This window comes from Lepisma saccharinum, chromosome 2 (assembly GCF_977018435.1).
Source record: "Lepisma saccharinum chromosome 2, izLepSacc3.1, whole genome shotgun sequence".
In the NCBI taxonomy this organism is placed as follows: Eukaryota; Metazoa; Arthropoda; class Insecta; order Zygentoma; family Lepismatidae; genus Lepisma; species Lepisma saccharinum.
Window position 1 is genome coordinate 7,454,195 of NC_139230.1, and position 21,808 is coordinate 7,476,002.

Here is a 21,808-nt window from a genome sequence, read left to right on the forward strand (position 1 = left end):
CCCTCATTTGGTTTGTGTTGTAAAGTCATTGGATGAAGCGCTGTTCGTGATCATTTCGCACCAATATATTTCTCGCAGCTAAATGTCGAATTCGAATAATACTTGGATTTTGTAGGTTTTGATGTGCAAACACGTTAAAGCGAATATACTCTTTCATATTTCTGTGCGGGCCTCTCCGATGGCGTAGTGGCAACACTGTCGCCTTGTAATCAAGGGGATCCGGGTCCAATCCCCGGTGGAGGTTTAACGTAGTTCGGATCCCACTTTAAACTGTAGGTCCAATCCTGATTAAGCTGTAGTGCGTAAGGTGGTCTCGAAACAAACTTTGAAACTTTCTGTGTACACACACCGTCAATTTAAGACCGTTACTGTTGGTATTTACGTTTCAAAACAGAAAAGTAGGCTTACTTATTCGATCAACATTTTTTTTTAAATTCAAATGTGTTTCTTATACCTCCACACAATAAGTGAAACAGCTGTAATCGACTGGTAATGAAAATTCGCAAGAAATACGTAACCATGCAATTTTCTCATATCTTCTTATGCAAAGGACATTATTATAAATATTCACATTATAAAATAGTACGCTTAAATTAAAATTTGTAGGGGGGGTATCGTACCACTTGGATAATTTTTCAGATTTTGATGGAATCAACAGCGGCTAAATAAAACGTAATAATTAGTACTTGTTGAAGTACGTACTTGCAAGCCAACGTTTAAAACTTAACTTCTTGCGGTTTAAATATTGTGAAGAAAAAGTGTAAAGATGAAAAGTAGTACACAGGGTTGTTAAAGGTCCAGGAATTGTAAATATATTCAATTCCGGTCCGGGAGAGAAAATCAGAAAAAGTAAATGGGTTCTGGACCGTAAAGAACCTTTATATCATTAAATACGGTCCAAGTTCGATATTGAAATGAAACAATACGCAACCGAATTTAAATTATGCGAGAGAAAAAAGTTTCCGGTTCTGTTATAAATAAATAACCCGTGGTTCGAGAGCCCGTAAGGGCCTTGGCCTATCTCCCGACTGCCAGTCTCCCTCCCACAATCCTACCTTGAGGTGTGGAGATCTTCAACCGGTAATGGGGTGACGTGGGGTCAGCACGTCGAACCCTCAGCCGTTATGGTAGATATCCGAGACCGGATTACGCTACTCGCTCGTAGCTCCCCAATTTCCCCACGATGGTGGGTTTGCCACCGGTCCTATACGCAGGCCGAGAACCCAGAGACTGAATCCAGGCGGATTCGAACCCATGACGTCCCGCAGTCGGAGCCCAAAGCACATCGCGTTAGACCGCACGGCCACAGAGGACGACTTCCGGTCCTGTTACGGAACCCAAGAGAACCCATTATAATTTATGAGTTCCTGGACTTTTGACACTTACGATCATGGTATCATAAATTGTACGTACCACTAGTATTATAGATTGGACCATTAAATAAATGCAAATGTTCTGACGCATAATACAAGTATTAAAAATAATAAAATTTTGTTTACAAAAATTTAAAAGATGAATGGCGTTAACGATGTCTTTAGAAATTAAAAATCAACCAAGCAGAATAATGTTGTTAAAGTAATCATCTTTCTCTTTATTATCACGGTCGAAAGGGGGTAGAAAAGTTATATTAAATAACAAAATATAATCAAACACAAAATTAATATTACACACACCCTGCATAGCAACAAATATGAAAAAATTACAGTCATTCTGTTTAGTCATTTAATGCATTGATGTATTTTGTTTCACGAAAAGTTGATCTAACTTAGGAATTATGCTTATGTAAAATGCTGGATTAAGTAAAAGTCAACTACCAGGCAAAATATATGTATCGCGTAGTTGACGTGTAGAGGCCAATTAACCTTATCTCTACACTAAATATGTTTGTTTACTGAATCCCGTAAGTTTACAGACCTACTCTTGAAATTCTTGTCTTTCGATAGGCATGAAGAGTATTAGAATAATCCGAACAACTATAAATTAAATTTGAAACAATTATGGTTCTTTCAATATAAGTGCGTCATTTATCCCCTTATTTTAAGACTGATAGTACCTTTAGTTTTGTCCTCATTTTCTCATTATTTCTTTTTGATTGATTGATTTGGTTTGTGTTTAAAGTCCACTTTACGTACAGTAAGGTTATCGGGACTGAACATACAGCTTTGAATCCTATGTGCTTCCACCGGGTATCGAACCTGGGGCCCCTTAATTACAAGGCGACAACGTTACCAACTACGCCATCGGGGAGGGCCACATATTATTCCCTCTTGTCTGTATTCATATCATCAATGCTTCTACAGGGTGGTCCAAACAAAACTATACCCAACACAACGAAGGTAATAACGTTTTGTGTGGGGCATCCTATAATATCTTATGATGACAAGTGGGCTCACACATTATTACGCTTTGCAAGCACGCATAGATTACATTTTATTCATATTTATTTAAAATGTTTCAATGATGAGGCTAAAAGTTGATTTTTTTATATTTACAGAATTAATGTAAAGTGGGCTTGACCTTTGGCCAACGCAGTCAAGGCCTTTTCGAATTTTTCTCTCCTTCCGAAAAACCGCTATGACATTCAAAAATCTGAAAAATTACATGTTCTTGGAATTCCTTCTAGAGCATTCACGTGAATCCTCGTGTAGTTTGCTTTCGCGGTTTCTTAGATATTCTCAATAGTTTCGTGGCTACGTAAGCCGATTAAATTATTGATAATATCTAGACAATTGACCGATTGATTTAGTTTATTTACTTCGTTTTTCTGCTACTTTTGGCTAATCGCGAAGATATGGATGAGTGACATGATAAAATTGATGAATGGTCACTCGCAAAGAACAACGATGTCCAGGCCGAGATTCGATTTCATCATACCCCGCCACAAAGGTCGGCAATCAATTAAATAGAGGAATGAAATGAAACGGGCACGTCATCTACGGAGCGTGCAAGACAAGGATTGGTGCATCTCCGCTGGAGTCGAAATCGAAATGTTCAACAGGTTAACGGACGTTGATGTGAAATCCTGCAGGGCAGGACGAAGCGATTCGCTGATCGAGCAGCCAGTTAGCTGGGGAAAAAACTGGTGGATTGAAGGGAATTAATTAAGGCCACTCCACGTCTAGAATAGGAGGGTGCAGAAGTTCAAGACGCCGATCTGATCAACCTATGATGTCTAAGAGGTAGAAGTGGAAAGTGGCGGTGTAAAGCGTGGGTTATAGTAATTACGAACATTTTTCGATTATAAGGGATAGAATTATTTGGAGCACATTGTTTCCCTTTGCGTCTTACATTACCAGCTTATGCAAACGTTTTTGCTAGTTCAAAAAGTGCTACAACATATGACAATAAAAATATTTAATCATCCACCGAATTATATAACTGTACTGAATCTTCCACATATCAATGTATGGAGCAATATATCCAAAGATCATATTTTTGAAGTTGTTGAATATACACATACTTCAGAACGCGTGTTTTTTTCAACTGTTAAAGAGCTAAAGGTAAAATGTATGAACACATGATATTTGTGTTTCATTTGTAACACATCCCTTGTTTTTTTTCTTTTGAACAGAACAGTTAACAGAATAAATTTCCAATTCATCTATTCCCTGAATATTACTATAAATAAGCTAAACTGAAAATGATATTATGTTACCGGTCTCACAACCTACATATTCTATACATGCATACGTAAATATGTCTAATGCCCATTCAGTTATGAGGGAAGAGAAATTTATCTTTCATTACAGAAAAAACTATTGTGTCTTTAATAAGTAATATTTCATTTTACTTTGGTAAGGGGACCTGTCTCAAAGTTGGCTACTCCTAGTTGACGCTCTTAGAAAATGTTACCATATTAAGGATTACTGGACTTAGAAATATTTGAAGTTGCGAAGTGATAATAATTTCGAGCTAGAGTTTCCACTTTTCTTGAAAATTGCAGCATACTCTTGTACAGGTGGAATACAAGGTTGTTTCGGATCATAAACTAAAAATGAAGTTACATTTTACCAGTCTCTTTGTTCTATACAAAGCTACAGCCTCCGATGGCGATAAACTAGTTATATTTGAGTGTAAATATGATTTGGGAACATACAAGCGCAAAACAGCCGGCTCGTATCCTAAGCTACAACTTCATCACCGACTGTATAGCAAGAGTTGTTATTTTCCTGAGAGACCGTTCAATACGAATTCGAAATTACTGTCACAACACGCCTTACTCGTACATATACCAGATCAGATGATTGAACATACAAGCTACACCGTCTTATTTCTCGTCATCGCAACCAGTGGTGACAGAAACGCCCATTTGAACCTAGAGATAAACTCGAACGCCTCTCTGACCCGACCTGTCATATGCCAAACGCACGTGCTCGTCTGGTTACGGGACAAACGTCCGGGTTTTCCATAACTTCATCAGATATGCCTCTTCATGCATCATCAGGTGCAGAGTTAATTGTGTTATTTGTGTCCTTCCACTCGAAGGGGTAAATTCACAGGTCGATAACCATCCTACAGGCAAATCACGGCAAGAAATTACGCTAAAGGCAATCTGGAAGTTTAAACAACCCACAGGTGTCCCGATTCAATATTGTAGAGATCATAGTGGGAGACTATTCTTGTCCTCTTCTATCACGTAAAAACGTCCAGTTTCTTCAATATATTATTGTATTTATTTATTTATTTAATTAATTATTCGTTTGCTTCCTACAGAGAGAATCTCCAATTACAGGAAAGCTTACTTAATTCAAATAATAAACATATAAGAGTGTAGATTACATATCAACACACACACACACACAAATACATTTATATACACAAGATAATAAGTGAAGTACTACAGTAAAGAAACATATATACATCCAACCATATACATAAATATTCATTGTTCATAACATAGCCTTTACATAGTATTGAACGAAAAAAATAATAAAAATAGCATAGAAGGTAAAATAATTTCAGAACAATGGAAAAATGCACAGTAGAATGGATTCACATATGTATATCTAGTCTTTTTCAAAAATTGGTTTTAGTGTTTTTAGATACAAGGAAAGTGGCAGACTAAAATCCAGATTTTCATGCTTTGTAGAAATATTATTATATGCAGAACAAAGTCTGAATAAAGGTGATGATTTGTATTTTTCTGTTCTCGGGATATCACAGAGGAAAGGGTGTTAGATTTTTTAGTATTAAATTTAAATTGATGAAGAAAGTTACTATTATCCAGAATTCCATTTACTGTTTTGTAAAGAAATATTTGTTGTGCTAATTCTCTTCTACTACTGAGGCTTACATAACAAAACTCTTTCAATAAATACTTATAAGATAATTTCATCTCGTAAGCAGATACTTGATTCTTCTTGTAGTATAAGTACCGTAGAAATCTTTTTTGAATCTGCTCTATTCTATTTTTATAAGATGAGACCAAACAACCGACGCATATTCGAGTTTACTTCTTATCATACTGTTATACAAGAGCATAATAACATTTAAATTATTTAGGCTCTTTGAGCTTCTTATGAGAAATTCTAGTCGTCTATATGCATCCTTAACAATATTCGAAATATGTTCCTCAAAGGATAAATTACAATCAACAACAACACCAAGATCTTTAACAGAGTACACTTTTTCCAGCTTTTCATTACTAATTCTGTATGAATACTCATATGGGTGTTTATTCATCGAAAATACCATAAAGCTACATTTTTTAATATTAAACCTTAGATCGTTATCCATACTCCAATCATAGATTACATTTATATCATTATGAAGATCTAACATATCTTGAGTACAATTAATTTCTTTATACAGTTTAACATCGTCTGCGTACATGAGAAGTTTGGAGTGCTGAAGTTTATGTGGCAAATCTTTATAAATATAATAAACAGAAGTGGACCAAGGTTCGAACCTTGGGGGACTCCAGAATTTACAACGTATTGATGTGAATCTGATTGTTTGTAAGTCACATATTGTTCCCTATTGTGAAGATACGAAATAATAAGAGATAACATGTCACTCGTAAAACCAAAGTTTGCAAGTTTACATAGTAATACATCGTGATTTAATTTATCAAAAGCTTTGGAGAAATCCATGTAAATAGTGTGAACACTTGACCGATTATGAATTGCATTATAAACATCATGAATGAAATTTACTAAATTTGTTACAGTGGATCTATGAGGAAAGATCCATAAATAGGAATTGTAGCTTTACTGAACGTGATTCGAACAAGTGTTCTCGGGTTACCAGTCGGGTTAAATCGACTTTAGCTTCCAATGTTTCGAGCGCATACATTGCTCTCTCATCATATAACAAATGTAATGTAATTAAATTTAAATGCCTTTACCTCATCTCCAGGAAGGTATGAACTAGGACAAGCTCCGGCACCTCCCGCCCTGTAGGGTGAGAATGAGTCAAAGCAAGGACTTTAAATACCTTTTCCTGCTCACCCCAAAATATGTAATACTTAGGCTGGAGAGTTCAATGAACTAACCGATCTCTAAATTATTGGAATGTAAAAAATTTTGTTTTCTTTTTGTTCGTGGACAGGACGATTTCTTTATCAGCTTCATATCTTTTTCTTTGCTGAAATCGGGAACATCGGGTTGCGATAACTGTTGTATTAAGTCGAGCAAGGAATCTTGGGTCGAATTGGACTCGTCCGAAGATATTGTGCGTGTGTTCTGTCCATGCCTGGAAACTCGGTTTCTGCGGCGAGGATAATTCTGGCTTCTGATTGGGCCGTCGGTCGCTGGTTGGTGCACAGGGTTCCTTGTCGTAGTCCTTGTTGGGTCAAGCTGAGTCGGTGACTCGTCGAATGGGCCTGGAAGTTGGAGTCGTGGAATCGTGTGTTGAGCACGGCGTTCATTTTTTACAGACTTAAATAGAAGACAACCTCTATAGCTGGCATAATGGTGTTGGCTGCAGTTGGCGCACGTCGGAAGTATTGACGGGTCCTTATTTGGGCAGTCGGAAAAACTATGTTGTCTGGCACATTTGATGCACCGGGATCGAACATAACAGTGCCGCTGGTCGTGTCCAATCCTCTGGCACGCGTGGCATTGTAATATCTGTTGGGAGTGGTGAACCCATGTCTCGGATTCGAATCCCGGCCTGGGCATGGATGTTCGCGAGTGTCCATTCATCAATTTTATCACATCATCACTCATCCTCATCTTCGTAGTTAGCCAAAAGTGGCACAAATGCGAAGTAAAATAAATCAAATCAATCAATTTAATAAATCGCTACGATGGGAATGATCTTGAATGAATTAAGGGTTGATTAAAGAACAACCACCAAGAAATGTTCACGCGTTATCTTGAATTTTAAATGAAGATCTCTTCGCTTTGCAGCATGTTATTGTAGCCACGGTAAAGGTAATGTCTATCATCACAAATCTTACTCAAGCGTCAAAGTACAAGTATTCGATTGAATACAGTGTGTAAGTAAATAAAATTCATCATGATTTGGTATCTGTCAAATATAATGTTAACAAGACTCCAAGATGTACATGAGCACTAATGCAAGGAAAGATGATACGTGTGGTTACTTTAATTGAATACCGTAGAAAAATCAGCGATAATGGTTGTTTATTAATTAACGATTCATGCGTCAGCAAGGAGATTATGTGTCCATTCACAACATACATGTTCTTATTAAGACACAAGAAACTCTGTCTAAAATCAGAACCATAAAGGATAAAAATGGAGAATTTAATTAAAAGATAATCAGAAAACACAAATGTTTCATGCATGTCGTTCCACTCATCCAAGCATTGTTTTAATAAAAGGAGTTTTTAAATTCACTTTATAATCAGATGGATGAATCAGGACTGGATCTAGAGTTTCAAGTAAGATCCGAATTGCTGTGCATTGTGTCTCCACTGGGTATCGAAACCTGTACCCCACGATGGCAATGTCACATCGTTACCACTACGCAATCGAGGAAGCTCGTAATTTTCATTGCGTAATACTTGAGAGAAAGTTTGGTACTGCAAAATGAATGGTAGTTACCAATCAACCTGTACTGAACCAAGATGCATTAACGTGCTATTTTTGTTCAGTAAGTTTCAGGTTCGATTTTGCAAGGGATAGAGCATTTCGGCGCTTCATATTCCAGGCCGTTTTCGACTAACACTTACCCTCTGTCCCGGAAAACTCTGGAGCGAGCGATCAAAAACAAGTCTCTGCACAAGAAGTGACTCGAGAGGGCTCCACCAATGAACTCGTGAGAGGGGAAGTGAGTGCAGCTACCAGCTGTTTGCAGCAGCGCGCACTCCTCTGCTCCGCCCACTCGTTTTCTCCCTTTCTCTTCCGTTATGCGCGGCCTTGCTCCACAGATTCCAAACACAGAGTGTAAGTAAGCATGAAGTGACAAGACAAACGTGAAGTGAAGTGAAAAGACAAACGTGAAGTGGAGAGATTGTCAGAAAACCCTGATAATTATGCAACCCAACTTGCTCTTGTGTAGTGCTCCGATCCGTATAAAGCAGGCAAATTGTTCCTATCGGTAATGCCAAGGGTTCTAGATTGAATTTGATAAGTTCATAATAGGTGAATAGATCCGTCAACAATGAGGCTATTTGCACCCTTCAACCTAATACGAGGAGACACGGGCCCTTGACAAAACGAAAGCTAATTTAAGTCTGGTACTTAAAAGCCCAAATATCTCGACAATAACCACGGCGGTGTTTGTAGGAGGCCTGGGAAATTCTCTTCTTTGGATAGTTTGATTTATTTATTTTACTTCGCTTTTCTGCCACGTTTGACTAATCGTAAATATTAGGATGAGTGTTGAAATTGATGAAGGAACACTCATGAACACTCATTCCAAGACCGGGATTCGAACCCGGGACCTATGGTGTCGTAGCGCGCTGTGCTAGCCACTCCTCCACGAAGGTAGGCTCTTCTTTGACTGACTTTCACTTTCTGCTTCCTCCGGCTTGGTGGACAAGCGCGTTAAGGGCCGAATTTCGATATCGTCACTGCAGTTTCCGGGTTCGAGTCCTGGCCTGGGCATTGGTGTTATTGGGAAGTGTCCCTTCATCAATTTCAAATAAAAATCATGGCGTAATGAGCACGGGGGTAACTTTAGTTTACCTTACATGAAATCAATAGTAGAACTGACCACGCATAGTCCGTAGAAAAGCCGGTTGGTATGGTTCTAGTCTTGGAAGGGGTGTTGCGCCATGGTGTTTAGTCGTAGTGTTTACATAAAAATGGGGTTGGCTTGTGTTAAAACAAAATGTATATTGCCGTCATTTTGATTCAACCATTCATTAGTTTTACCGGCAAATTACTTATGATATTAAAGTAGTTGTTTAGAAATTGGAAATAGATTTTGAGGATGTTGGGTCGCACGAGAACGTAGTTAACTTTCAAAGGGGCACATTTTTCAAAAAAGTTGAGAAACACTGCTCTGGATGGCATCCCTCTTATTCCACACACGTTGAGATAATTGTAATATTTGACACATATATTTGGCCGATATCCACGGCGAAGTGGTTAGAACAGCGCTCTACGACGCCAGAGTCACGGACCCAGCCATGCTTTGTGATTGTCCTTTCTTCAACTTCCTCATATCATCATTAATTCTCATAGCCACGATTAGAAAACAAAATCAAATCAACGTGTCCTTGATTTTCCGGTTACACGTGGCATTACCTTCATTTCGAAAGTACCAGAATTTTACTGTAGAAGTGGTTATGGAGTCTCCGTGGCATGGCTTCAAATTCCTCACGTTCCCATACCATCCCAGGCCATAAACAAGAAGGTCATTTTTATATACGTCCTAATAGTGCTCATTTAAGTTTATATCAAATAATCGGTTTAGATATTGTAAAATTTATTATTACTATCAAAAACGCATTGCTAGGCAGGACACATAGGTGACATCCATGATTTAATATCTCAATTCATAGATTTCCTGGGCCACCCCGATGGCGTGGTGGTAACGAAAGGGTCCCGAGTTAGATACCTGATGATGGCATGTGGTGGTTCGGATTATGGTGACCAACTTTTGACCATGAATTTAAGGGAAATTTCCAACTCTTGGCATTGAATTTACGGGAGATTTAGTCACGACAAATTTTGTGCATCTTTATCGGTGCGGCGTAACTCCATCAGATGTTCATGGGATGGATAATATTAAACAAAATAAGTAATTTACATTTAATATAATATATAGGTCACAATACAAAATAAAAATTTACAAATTTCTTAATTTTGACCTATATGAATTTATCCACTGATGCTGCAGAACCAAGTATTTTTTTTTTGTTTTCGTGTGGAAATTTTAAAAAACTCTATACAACTATAATCATCATGAATTGCTTTGTATAGCTCGTCGAACTCTTATTATATCATAATGAATTTAAATTTCATGAATATGATTGTAAATTAAATATACGCGAGAAATAGAATGTCAAAGGAGCCGGGAGGATCCAAAAAATATAGCCCCAGTACCGGAGTTCCCGGAAAATACGAGAGAGTGTCACCCTCTCAAGTTCGGATCCAACTTTAAACTTTCGGTTCAGTCTCGATTAGTCTATCTGAAAGTGCGCTCTAAAAAACTCACAATAGATTCCCCAACGTTTATTAGTCTGCCACCGGATCATTTTGCATTCAGCAGTGCTTAATTGTATCATTTTTTTGGGTCCGTGTCGATATCTTACACCCTGGATTTCGCAAACATTTCAAATATTTTCGTCAAATTAATAAGTTTCTTGTAACAAAGGGTGTTTCTAAATAGCGCGGAAGGAATTTTTTTTACATCTACGGCTACGAAACTTAGTTTTTTATTATATATATTGAAGTTCCTTACGTACGTAGCGTCTATACGGCTATTCAGGGCTTCCATAATGGTTTCATGTCACAGGCGCACGTCTACACATTTTCTTTTTCTTCTTATGATTGATTGACTTGTGCAATGGGATAATTTGCGATATGTTTTTTGTATGACGTATTGGCGGGTTGGAGATTTCAGACATTGGAATTGATTTGTGTGACGACGTTATCTTGTGGAATATCGTGCACATTTCTCTTCGCAACTGCGGGCCAGAAAAGAGGAGGGTTGTATTTTCTGAATGACTTGTGGGATGGGATAATTTGCAACTTCTTACTTGTATGATGGTACGGAAAGGGGAGGGTAGTATTCTGTGGAAAAGGAAAACAAAGACTTCTCTTTTGGACTTTCAAATTAACTTCGACCCGCAATTCAGCCTGCACTTGGAATAAAGAGGTAAGTTACCTTTTGAGGTTTAATTTCAGCCTTATTTCTTTGGTACCTAAATGTGTCGGTGAGAAAAATAGTATTAGGGCAGGTGGCTCCGGCCAGTTTCTAACATACCTTCAATAGGGACTCTATATAGAAAGGCGGGTAGCCGGAGCGGAGGCGGGGCCGCGGTAGCGGTAGGAGGCGGTAGGTTAAATACCCCAGGGACGGAGCCCGGAATCGGTGGGAAATTTGAACACAGCAACACTGTACAGTCGTAAATACTTATTTCCGCGCTCCAGAATTTTATTATTCACAATTAGCAGTACAATTTTCATAAAAAAAATCACCTGCGAAATCGAGGGTGTAAGATTTCAACACGGACCCATTTTTTTTTTTTTTTTTTATTTTTTGTTGGCACGTGTTGCTTGTCTGTTAACTTAATGGGTACAAAAATTTGACTGTTCGTTAGATCTCAGGACGTGACCCTGTGATGTCACAATGTCACAGTCTCGCCTCCAGATCATAAACGGTGAAACGTACCACTTTCCGGTTGTCGACATGTTAAAGGTTGAGAAATGGGCCCCGGGGGGAAGCAGCCACGCGTTGTCCACAAATGTTTATCCTGTAATCAGGGTTAGGGATGAAACCCCTTGAGGAAAACGTACTAATCGATGTTAGCAGATGTCGAATTGCTCCCGGCAGACTCTGCACCTAACTTGTTTGTTTCCGATTTAACCACTTCGGTGAATCTCTCTCTGCTAATTCCGAAACTGAATTGTAAATCCAATACTGTGTAAAATGCATTCTAGCACACAACCACGATAAAATATATATTTAATATTAGAATAGGTATTCGTTAATTGCTTTTGAAACTAATTAAGATATTTGTATATATTCCCATGCGCTAACAGAAAGCTTCTTCATCTATTTTGATTTTTTTTACAGGTGAGTGGAGAAGGTTACATAATTTAGAACTGAATAACTTGTATTCATGTCCAGATTAAGCACACAACCACGATAAAATATATATTTAATATTAGAATAGGTATTCGTTAATTGCTTTTGAAACTAATTAAGATATTTGTATATATATTCCCATGCGCTAACAGAAAGCTTCTTCATCTATTTTGATTTTTTTTACAGGTGAGTGGAGAAGGTTACATAATTTAGAACTGAATAACTTGTATTCATGTCCAGATTAAGAATAATTTATTTAATCAAGAAGACTTAGGTGGGCAGGCCATATGGAACGAATGGGAGAGGATATTGCTTTGCTTTATTTTACTTCGCTTCTTGTGCCACTTTTCGCTAATTTGCAAAGATCGGGATGAGTAATGGTATGATGAAATTGATGAATGGACACTCACAAACATCCATACCCAGGCCGGGATTCGAACCCGGGACACCTGGCGTCCATCGGTAGGGATGGAAAAGATTTTATTGATCTTGCCCAGAATAGGGACAGATGGAGGGCTTGTGTTGCTGCAGCCATAAACCTTCGGGTTTAAGAAGGCTAGAGTGTAGGTATTTTGAGTTTCATTACATTTCTAAAATTCAATTATGTACACACGTGTATGTAGACTCCTTTTCATATAAAGTGACACATATTTCAGCTGTTTAACCTTATAAAATGTGCCACTTTATGTCAACAGGAGTGTACACATAATACCTACAAAAGAACCACAATGAATGTTCATTAACTTGCATTAACTACGCATTTGATGGATATTGGCTTGTAATCAAGATATTTCCAGTTCGAATCGTAGTCATGGCACATTCTCTGCACAGGATTCGACTTCAAACTGTAGATCTTTTTTACAATAGCAGATGGTACATAAAGTAAACTCACGCAATACCACGCTATCAAACCAAACCTTCTGATTATCACAGCTATGTATTTGTATTTTTCTTATTTTACGTCGATTCCTTTCCTATTTAGGTTAATCGTGAATGGCGATTAGATAAAAAATTAACGGACACTCACAAAAGAACAGTTGGGCCCACACCAGGACACGAAACTAGGACAATCGGAAGCAGGTGGCGAGACCAAGCACTCAACGTCTTCAGCCACCGAGGCGACGAGTGATACAACTTATTAATGTTAATAGCAATTTTTGTCGAAATGTTTAAACGACGGAATTTAAGGAATTTATTATGTAATTACAAAAGCGATGGTTGAATATGAGTATGAGTACTTCATTTCTTATTATTTTTTTTTAGATATTTATGAACAACAATATTTTACAATCAGGTGAGTAATTTATTTATCTGTAGTAGCATGATAGATAGTGGTAACGTCGTCGCCTTCTAATCAAGGGATCTTGGGTTCGATACCCGGTGGAGGCACATTCGGATCCCACTTTAAACTGTATGTCCAGTCCCGATTAGCCTTCTGTGCAAAATGTGGACTTAAAACTCGAAATCCAATCAAAATCAAATATGAGTATGATTTTGCGCCACCTTAAAAGTGTTTCTTTGAGAACTAAGCTCAGTCTTATTTTTTGAGCACCCATACAGATGCAGGGAGTAATTGGATTTCTAACAGACTGAAACTGACCCAGCATCCACTCACAATTACCACTAAGCTAGACTTCGTGGCGCAACAACCCTTTGAGGGACAAGAGGCCTGTCAGGCAGGTTTGAGTGACGCGTGGTCGGCGCACAGAGTCCCGTCGCCGCTGTTTTCGGAGACCGGCTTATAAATAACTTCATTTCTTAATTATTTCTATGTAGAAATTTATGAACAACAATATTTTACAATCAGGTGCGTAATTTATTTATCTGTAGTAGCATGATAGAAATATACACTGCTTAAATAATTGAAGGACTAAGAGTGAGGTATCAATCTTTAACTTAATACTTTCTAATCTGTATCTATTTGCTGTTAAAATATATGATTATATAGTAAGTTACTAAATAAAAATTTTAATACTTTTATAAAATTTAGAATTGTTTGATAACTATTTTTAACCGATATATATTTACTATTCCACACATTGATAAGCCATGCAGACAAAGTGAAACTTTGTCTTAGTCTTATTTATATCTCAGAACTATTTTTGTCTTCAGGTTTAATGTTCAGGGTAGAGAACCGCTACACTCTACGGTTTGGTCTGATCTATTTCGGATATCTCGCGTTTCCATGTGTTTGATATTTCGTACTGGGAAGGAAGCTGTGAGGACACACTTCAGTTATTGTGTCAGGTGTGGTTACCCTACGCACACACCACATGAAACAGTTTAACCCCGATGACTGGGTAAAACCTATCAGATCGCAATATTTATAAAGCGGAAGAATTAGATAATGTGTTGGGAAGACGCCTTAACGACTATTGAAATCTTTGACGTTAGAAACTCTTGATTTGACCTTACTTAAACGGCACCTCTTTGGAAATATTATGTAATAGCTTTATCTCTTACAGAAGGAATAACCAAAGAAAATTTAGCCGATACATAAATTTTACATATGGCTATGTTCGTCTATTTTCTTCTACTCATTATTACTATTGTAAGATTACCAGGCACGCTTATTATTCTTCGCATCGTTTCAAGACTGCTTGAATGTCGAAGAAACTTTTGAACACAACTTTTGTCGTTCATAAGTATTTTTAATAGTGTATCCATTGAAACAAAGATAATTGCAAGGTCGAAGATAAGATTTCACTTTTTTTATCTACGTTCGACTATCAGATCATGTAGTCCACCATAAAAAATGCCCGCGATACGCTGATAGCGCAAAGTTGAAAAGTCGTTATGGAAACAAAATGCGCAAAGTAAGAGTTCACAGGTTAGAAACACAGAGTTACGACTTGTGGCTCATTATTCAGGAAAATGTGAGTTTCTTACTTACCTCTACCGTGCAAGTCTCCTCCAGAGAAGTTGCTTTTCCTGTGCCAGAGATGGAGACGAAATAGATCGCGATGATGGAGGAAATCCCAACCGCCATCGCCCCCTTTGCAGCCGCGTACCTTGATAGAGAACCGACCTGGAGGGCTGTTTATCACGAAGTGAGTTCCATCGACAGATGAAGCTCTCGTATCTCCGTAGCAACAGCGCTGCCACCTATCGAGAAGACACACGATTTACTCTACGCTCGTATCGCACGCTACTACCTAATTTCTTTGCAATACACGTGCAATATACAAAGTCAGATTAAAGAGTTAAATATATCTGTAAAAAAAATCATGTAACTTAACTGATGGAATTGTAGAGATATTTAATTACGAATAATTGTTTTCCATGAGTTACAGTCTATTAGTTACATCAATAAACTACCATGTCTGGGGATGGACGATATCGGAAATTTGATATCGCGATATATCGTCACAAATGATACAATATTTCTTCCATATCGTGATATCGGCGATATATCGTCTCCACGATATACACTCGCCAAATATCGTGACGATATGTCGCCGACACGACATATCGCCAAAATATCACCTGGACGATAAGATATTTTTTCAATATCGCTATATATCGTCTGGACGATATATCACCCAACATTAACCATGTCCAGAATAAAGAGAGAATGTTTTTACCAGTAACAAGGGTATGCGGGACTAGATTCAGAAGGAAAATGTTATAATCCCGACGTTCGGGACTGAAAAATTTCGCCATTCGGATCAATCTGTGAAAATCTTGAATTCTACACACTATTTCCTCCTCAAGTGATTGTTTTTGAACTTCTTGAATAAAAACTGTTAATTTCAAGAAATTTCAGACTTTTATTGTGCAGAAAATATCAATAAGTAACCATTTTTCCCGAAGTCGTGATTTGACCATGACAATTCAATCGCGTCATTTTGAATTCCTTTTTTTTTCATTAGCCTTCCGTGCGTAAAGGAGATCGATCATATTAACTGGTCTCTGTTCGATGTCTGTGCATCGTGAAAAAGTTCAAGAAGATAAAGAACTATTCATAAACATATTATGGATTATAACACCATTAAGCCTTGTTTCCATGATATGAAAAACTCAATATTCTGACCAAGGCAGAAATTTATTTTATTATAAAACATAAACTAAACGTAACGTTTCAACCTTCTTCAGACTATGTACCAAGTACAAATGTAACAAGGTACAAGAAAAGGACGATATATATACACAAAAATACTCCCCTCCAGACGTTACGTTTAGTTTATGTTTTATAATAAAATAAATTTCCTGATGACCGCAATATGCCAGCATTTCAGAAATTTTCACCCAACCCATATCCGAAGAAGAGTACAAAAATAACACGTTTAACAGTTCTGTGCAAACATAAAATCTCTCCTATTTATACTGTATAAATGAAAGAAATATACGGCTACAGACCAAATACTATTGTAACTGTTATTCACTATACATACATATATAATATATACATACATACACACACACACACACAAAGGCCTCCCAGAAGGCGTAGTGGTAGCGTCGTCGCCTTGTAATCAAGGGGTCCCGGGTTCGATACCCGGTGGAGGCACATAGTGGTTCGGATCCGACTTTAAACTGTAGGTCCAATCCCGATTAGCCTTTCTGTGAATAAAGTGGACTTAAAACAACAACTTAAATCAAACCAAAACACACACACACACAGTGCTCGAAGTGATGGGGGATGGAATCCCCAAGCTAGCAAATTTTTGTCGCAAAGCATTTCCCCATCTGTCACATTACTTCTATGTAAAACATAGGAACATTCCCAAGTTAGAAGTAAGCCTCTGCCAAATCTCCCCCAGTTAGCAATTTCTACTTCAAGCGCTATATATGTGTGTGGGCCTCCCCCATGGCGCAGTGGTAGCGTCATTGCCTTGTAATCAAGGGGTCCCGGGTTCGATACCCGGTGGAGGCACAAGTGGTTCGGATTCCACTTTAAACTGTAGGTCCAGTCCCGATTAGTCTTACTGTGCATAAAGTGGACTTAAAACAGCAACTCAATGTGTGTGCATGTATATACAGTGCTGTTTTCTGGGAATAAAGGTCTCGGTACTCTTCCAAGATGGTTTCTAAGAAGCTTTCAGACCGAGGCGACACGCGACACGGGGATTTCATAACAAAGTTACATGAGGGAAGCGAGACGGACCCCTGCAAGCTGTAGAAAAGCATTCACTGTGCATGGGCTACCAACAGATCCAGGCGACACGATTCACGCTATTGAGAAAACGGCTTAGTATGAGTAGTGAAGAATTTGGGAAGCTGCGAATGAGTAGCGTAACAACTTATCCCCCAGAGATTTCGGCCGGACTGGGGGTCCATCCTGCTGACCACACATCACTCCGTAACAAGTAACGGGTTACTTTGGTAAGGAAGTGCAGAAGGTAAAATTCCATGACTTCCTCCTTCAACGGGAGTAGTTAAAAATTGTCGATAGATGGCAGCACACATTTCATTTCACTTTTCTCGTTAAAACTGACAAATAAGTTTTGTCTTTTGAGATAACTGTTTACACCAGAAAATGTATATCTTAACGTTTTATTTATAAGTAAATAAATTATAAAAATTATTGTATATATTTGTGAGAAATATTCATAAATTCGAATCTCTTGCTGTAATTCGTAAGTGAAACGGTGATAAAAGAATGGCATTTGGCTCTTTAAGACAATGGCAAGATTTCATCCCGACCCATTGTAGGCTCCATTCTACATCTTCTTTGACTTTCTTGATCTTGTTAAAAAAAGGGTAAAGATAATGTCGAATGGAGCCTAGAGCGGGTCGGAATGACATCTTGCCATTGCAAACCGGCAATATTAGTTCCAAAAACCACAGCTTAATAATTTTTGAAAAAGGAACACTACTTCTTCTTGATTAATAGTAAGTCAATTTTCATTCGTCGACGAAAGGGGGAGGGGATGAGTGGAACTGGGCTAGTTATGGACAGTTGTTGATCGTCCCAATAAGTTTTTGTAGAGAGGATCAGTCTGCTGATGTAAATTATATAGCAGAAATTTTTATCGTCAATTAGTTAAAATAAGACCATCTTGCTCCTACCTTATCGTTATTATTAATATTTGCTGTCTATTCTTTACCACTAAGTTTAGCTTAAAATGTTTCAGGAGGGCAATGAGACAAGGGAAGGGGTTATTTGCAACTTACTCAAGGTAAATCGACGATTGTCATTTTCAGGCGTCTATGGGATACCTTTCAATAGAGGTTTATCCAGAATTTTCCATCTGGTAGGGGTGTAAGGGTGTATTTAGAGCCAAAATGAACCTAAATTAGGCCTTTGTGAAAGCGGTGCTGAAGAAATTTTGTGGATGTTGGAGTGTGTGGATAAATTACTGCCTTTCACCTCCTTTGTCAATGGTAGGCCCTGGCCGTCACGGGCTGTTGCGCCACTGGAAATTACTATTTATTCATTTGCTTACTTTTCATTATAAAGAATTTATTTTAAATTCTTAGGAAACCAGAGAGAGATATTCCTATTATTTGATCTTCGCAGAGCAAATTCGAATGTGAAAGTGAGTCAGTTTTCACTCAGATTAACTTCGGCACTTCATGTTGTCACCATACTTTGTCCAAATAAATCAATAAAATAATTATGAAATTCGGAATTATGGTCATTACCAGTATGTCTGAGTTTAGCCAAAGCGTTGTATCATCTTCGATTTCTAAACTATACTCTGTCACAAGAGTCTGTGGAGCTACGCCACACTTAACGGCAGAGATGGGGAGAAAGCAAGTGGGCGGAGCAAAGCAGTGCGCGCTGCTGCAAAGAGCTGGTAGCTGCAGCCGCGTTTTCTCCTCCATACACTCACTTCCCCTCTCGGGCATTCATTGGTCGAACCCCTTCGAGTCACTACTTGCGCAGAGGACTGGATTTCGATCTCTTGCTCCACACCCTTCTAAGACAGAGTATAGAAGCTTAATTAAGGGTAAGTGTTCGTTTGAATTCCTATTGGGAAATTACAGCTCATGGCGTCGATTTAGCCATGCACTCTGGCATTTTACATGATCAATTCATTCAAGATTAGAACGGTAACCAACATTGCCTTCTTGAAGTTACTTGGTAGGTGGGAGGGGGGTTAATCTCAGGCATCTCTTACAATATTTTCTACTAGTATAGAATATATTAATTTTTACCTTGAAAGTTGTAGTTCATGATAAAAAATTGGCCATGGGTTTTGTTTTAAATTCAACTCAAACTAAAAAAATTGACCATTCACCTAACCTGTTTATAAACATTAGAATGGATGCCAACTTTTTCTTCAACAAGTTTACAGATTATTTGCTTGACAATAATGTCAATTCTCATCCCGTAGAATAAATAACTGTAGTGTATTTTAAAGATCATAGTAATGGGGGGAAACTGGGGCACATTTGAACACACTGCAAATTTAATTCCTTTATTTATTTCATAGTCAAAATTATTCTGCTACTTTTAATAGAAAAAATAAGCAAACTCAATCTTCTAATGCATGTGAACATTTTTGCACACAAAAATCAAAGTTATTTTGCAAGTTGAATGCATTAAACAAAACATCGGTACCTTGTTCGAATCTGCCCCATGCATGCGGGACATTTGAACAGACATGAGACAGTTTTGAACAATGTCTTGTTTTTTTATTAATCTTATTGGAAACAGTGTTTAATACAATATACGTAATATTATTTTGCATTATCTTTGCTTTCGTGTTGGTTACAGCCGTATTGGTTACAGGCGATAGCTCGAACTCTTTAGAGAATATCCATATCTCGTGTTCTGCAAATGCCGATATAATATTCTTCGTCGTAAATGAAGTTAAATAGCCTGTCCCTCAAAGATGCCAGATCGCAAATAGGGATTGATATGCTTTCCAGAATTTGATGCCAGCAGGTCATTTTGTGCTACTAGCAGTTTTCCCTCAATATCTAGTGACTGGATTCGAAACGTTCACTGAGGAGGAAATGTTAATAGAACTATTCCATTCTCTTTTGCAAACAGAATAGCGTCAAGAGTGCAACGTCTTTCGTGGCTATCCATTAGAAAAATAGTTTGCTACATCTAGCAAGCTTCTTAACATGTTCAAGAAATTTTGTCAATAAATTTCCTGTCATCCATGAACTACATGAACTGTTCACCATCACCATTTAAAATCGTGTGAAATTCATTAGTTAATATTTGTATGATGAACCTACAGGAACTTTGCAGTGACGGTGCCAGCCTGAAATAGTGGAGGAGCTATAGATTTCGGAGTCAATTTTCGGGGGCTAACTAATACCGGCTAAAAGGTATTTGCTTAGTACTTTATTACGGTATAATTTTACCAGTGACATATTTTAAAGTACGTTCCAAAGATAAATCACTGAGATGTTGCATTTTGTTCCAGCATATACAAAAGTACTTTTCAAATAAAAGACAAATAATTATATTGTTATCTTTTCCTAAGCCATTATTGAGTGGAATAATATCACAGGCTTACTATTCGTATGAACAGTACAAGATACACCATAAAACTACACTCACTATCAACTCACTGGATATATACGTATAAGTAATACATGTTATATTATTTCTATATAACGAGTGAGAGTACTTTTTTGCTAAAATATGAAAATGAACCAAAGCAAGAAACTAACATAAGATGCGTCTGTTTTTATGAGCAGCTACAACCTTGTTTGAATCCAAACATTTTGCAACCTTTTTCTCAAAGCACAGAATAGATAGAGAACCTCTCGTTACCAATTCGATTACGAAGGTAACACTTGATTTGCCGCAAGCAGTCGTTGATGGAGGTGTACACATTTCAATAACACAAAGCTTATAAAGTAGGTAAAATGCAATTTTGAATGTTTCAACCATTGGAAGCAGCTCCTGAAGGGTCTATATTTTGAGTCCCTTTGCCTCATAGTGTGCCATAACTCTAAACGTCAAAATCACAACAGTATGGAGCGGCAAAAGATTGTATATCTTCGTGCTTCAGAAAAGCGGCACTAACTTAATAAAGTAGGCATCAAATAAGCAATAACACCCTTGAATAGAAAGCGTGTTATTGATACCAGTTTTCTTGTTCAACGACTGGAATTCAAAACTTAGGGCTAAAAATGGGGAGGATGTGGAAATACCGTCTGCTTAGGACGTGCCACTACAAATTCACCTCCACTAGGAGGCAAATACATTGTCATAAAAGCAACTCTTGCACTGGATATTTTGATTAACGAAAGTAGCTGCTGAAGATTATAATTTTATTTCAGAATATAGAATGCATAAATACTACTGATCAGAATTGAATCAATAGTTTTAGATGTGCTTCAAAGATTGATCCTCCTGCACGGAATCAAATTTGGCCACTATGAAAGTACTGCAGAAATTATTTTTCTATTCTCACAAATTATATTAATTAACATGTAGGACTAGGACTGCGAGCAATAAAATTGCCCAAGCATGCTGGTTTTCACACAGTATTGTAATGGTTAGTTGATTCGATTGGATTTGTATTAAGGTCCACTCCATGCATAAAGGCTAATCGTGACGAGAGCTACAGCTTCTAGTGGAAACCGAACTACTTAATGAAATGTTACCTCCACCGGGGAAGAACCCGGGACCATTTGATATCAAGGCAGCAGTTTTATCGCTCTACTATCGGGGCAGGGAACCCAAGTGTAATCTTTCCAATTCTTAGCATTTCAGAATTAC

The 21,808-nt window shown here is 37.8% G+C and overlaps 1 protein-coding gene across 1 annotated transcript in view; it reads right to left on the reverse strand.

The window, feature by feature from the left end:
• LOC145984353 (uncharacterized) overlaps positions 1-15,199 on the reverse strand; it is a 242,526-nt gene extending 227,327 nt beyond the window's left edge. The window contains exon 1 of the mRNA XM_083118009.1: positions 15,065-15,199. Within this exon, the coding sequence (XP_082974135.1) occupies positions 15,065-15,160 (96 nt within the window). The 5' untranslated portion in view covers positions 15,161-15,199. The remainder of the gene's footprint in view (positions 1-15,064) is intronic.
• Between the last annotated feature and the right edge of the window lie 6,609 nt (positions 15,200-21,808).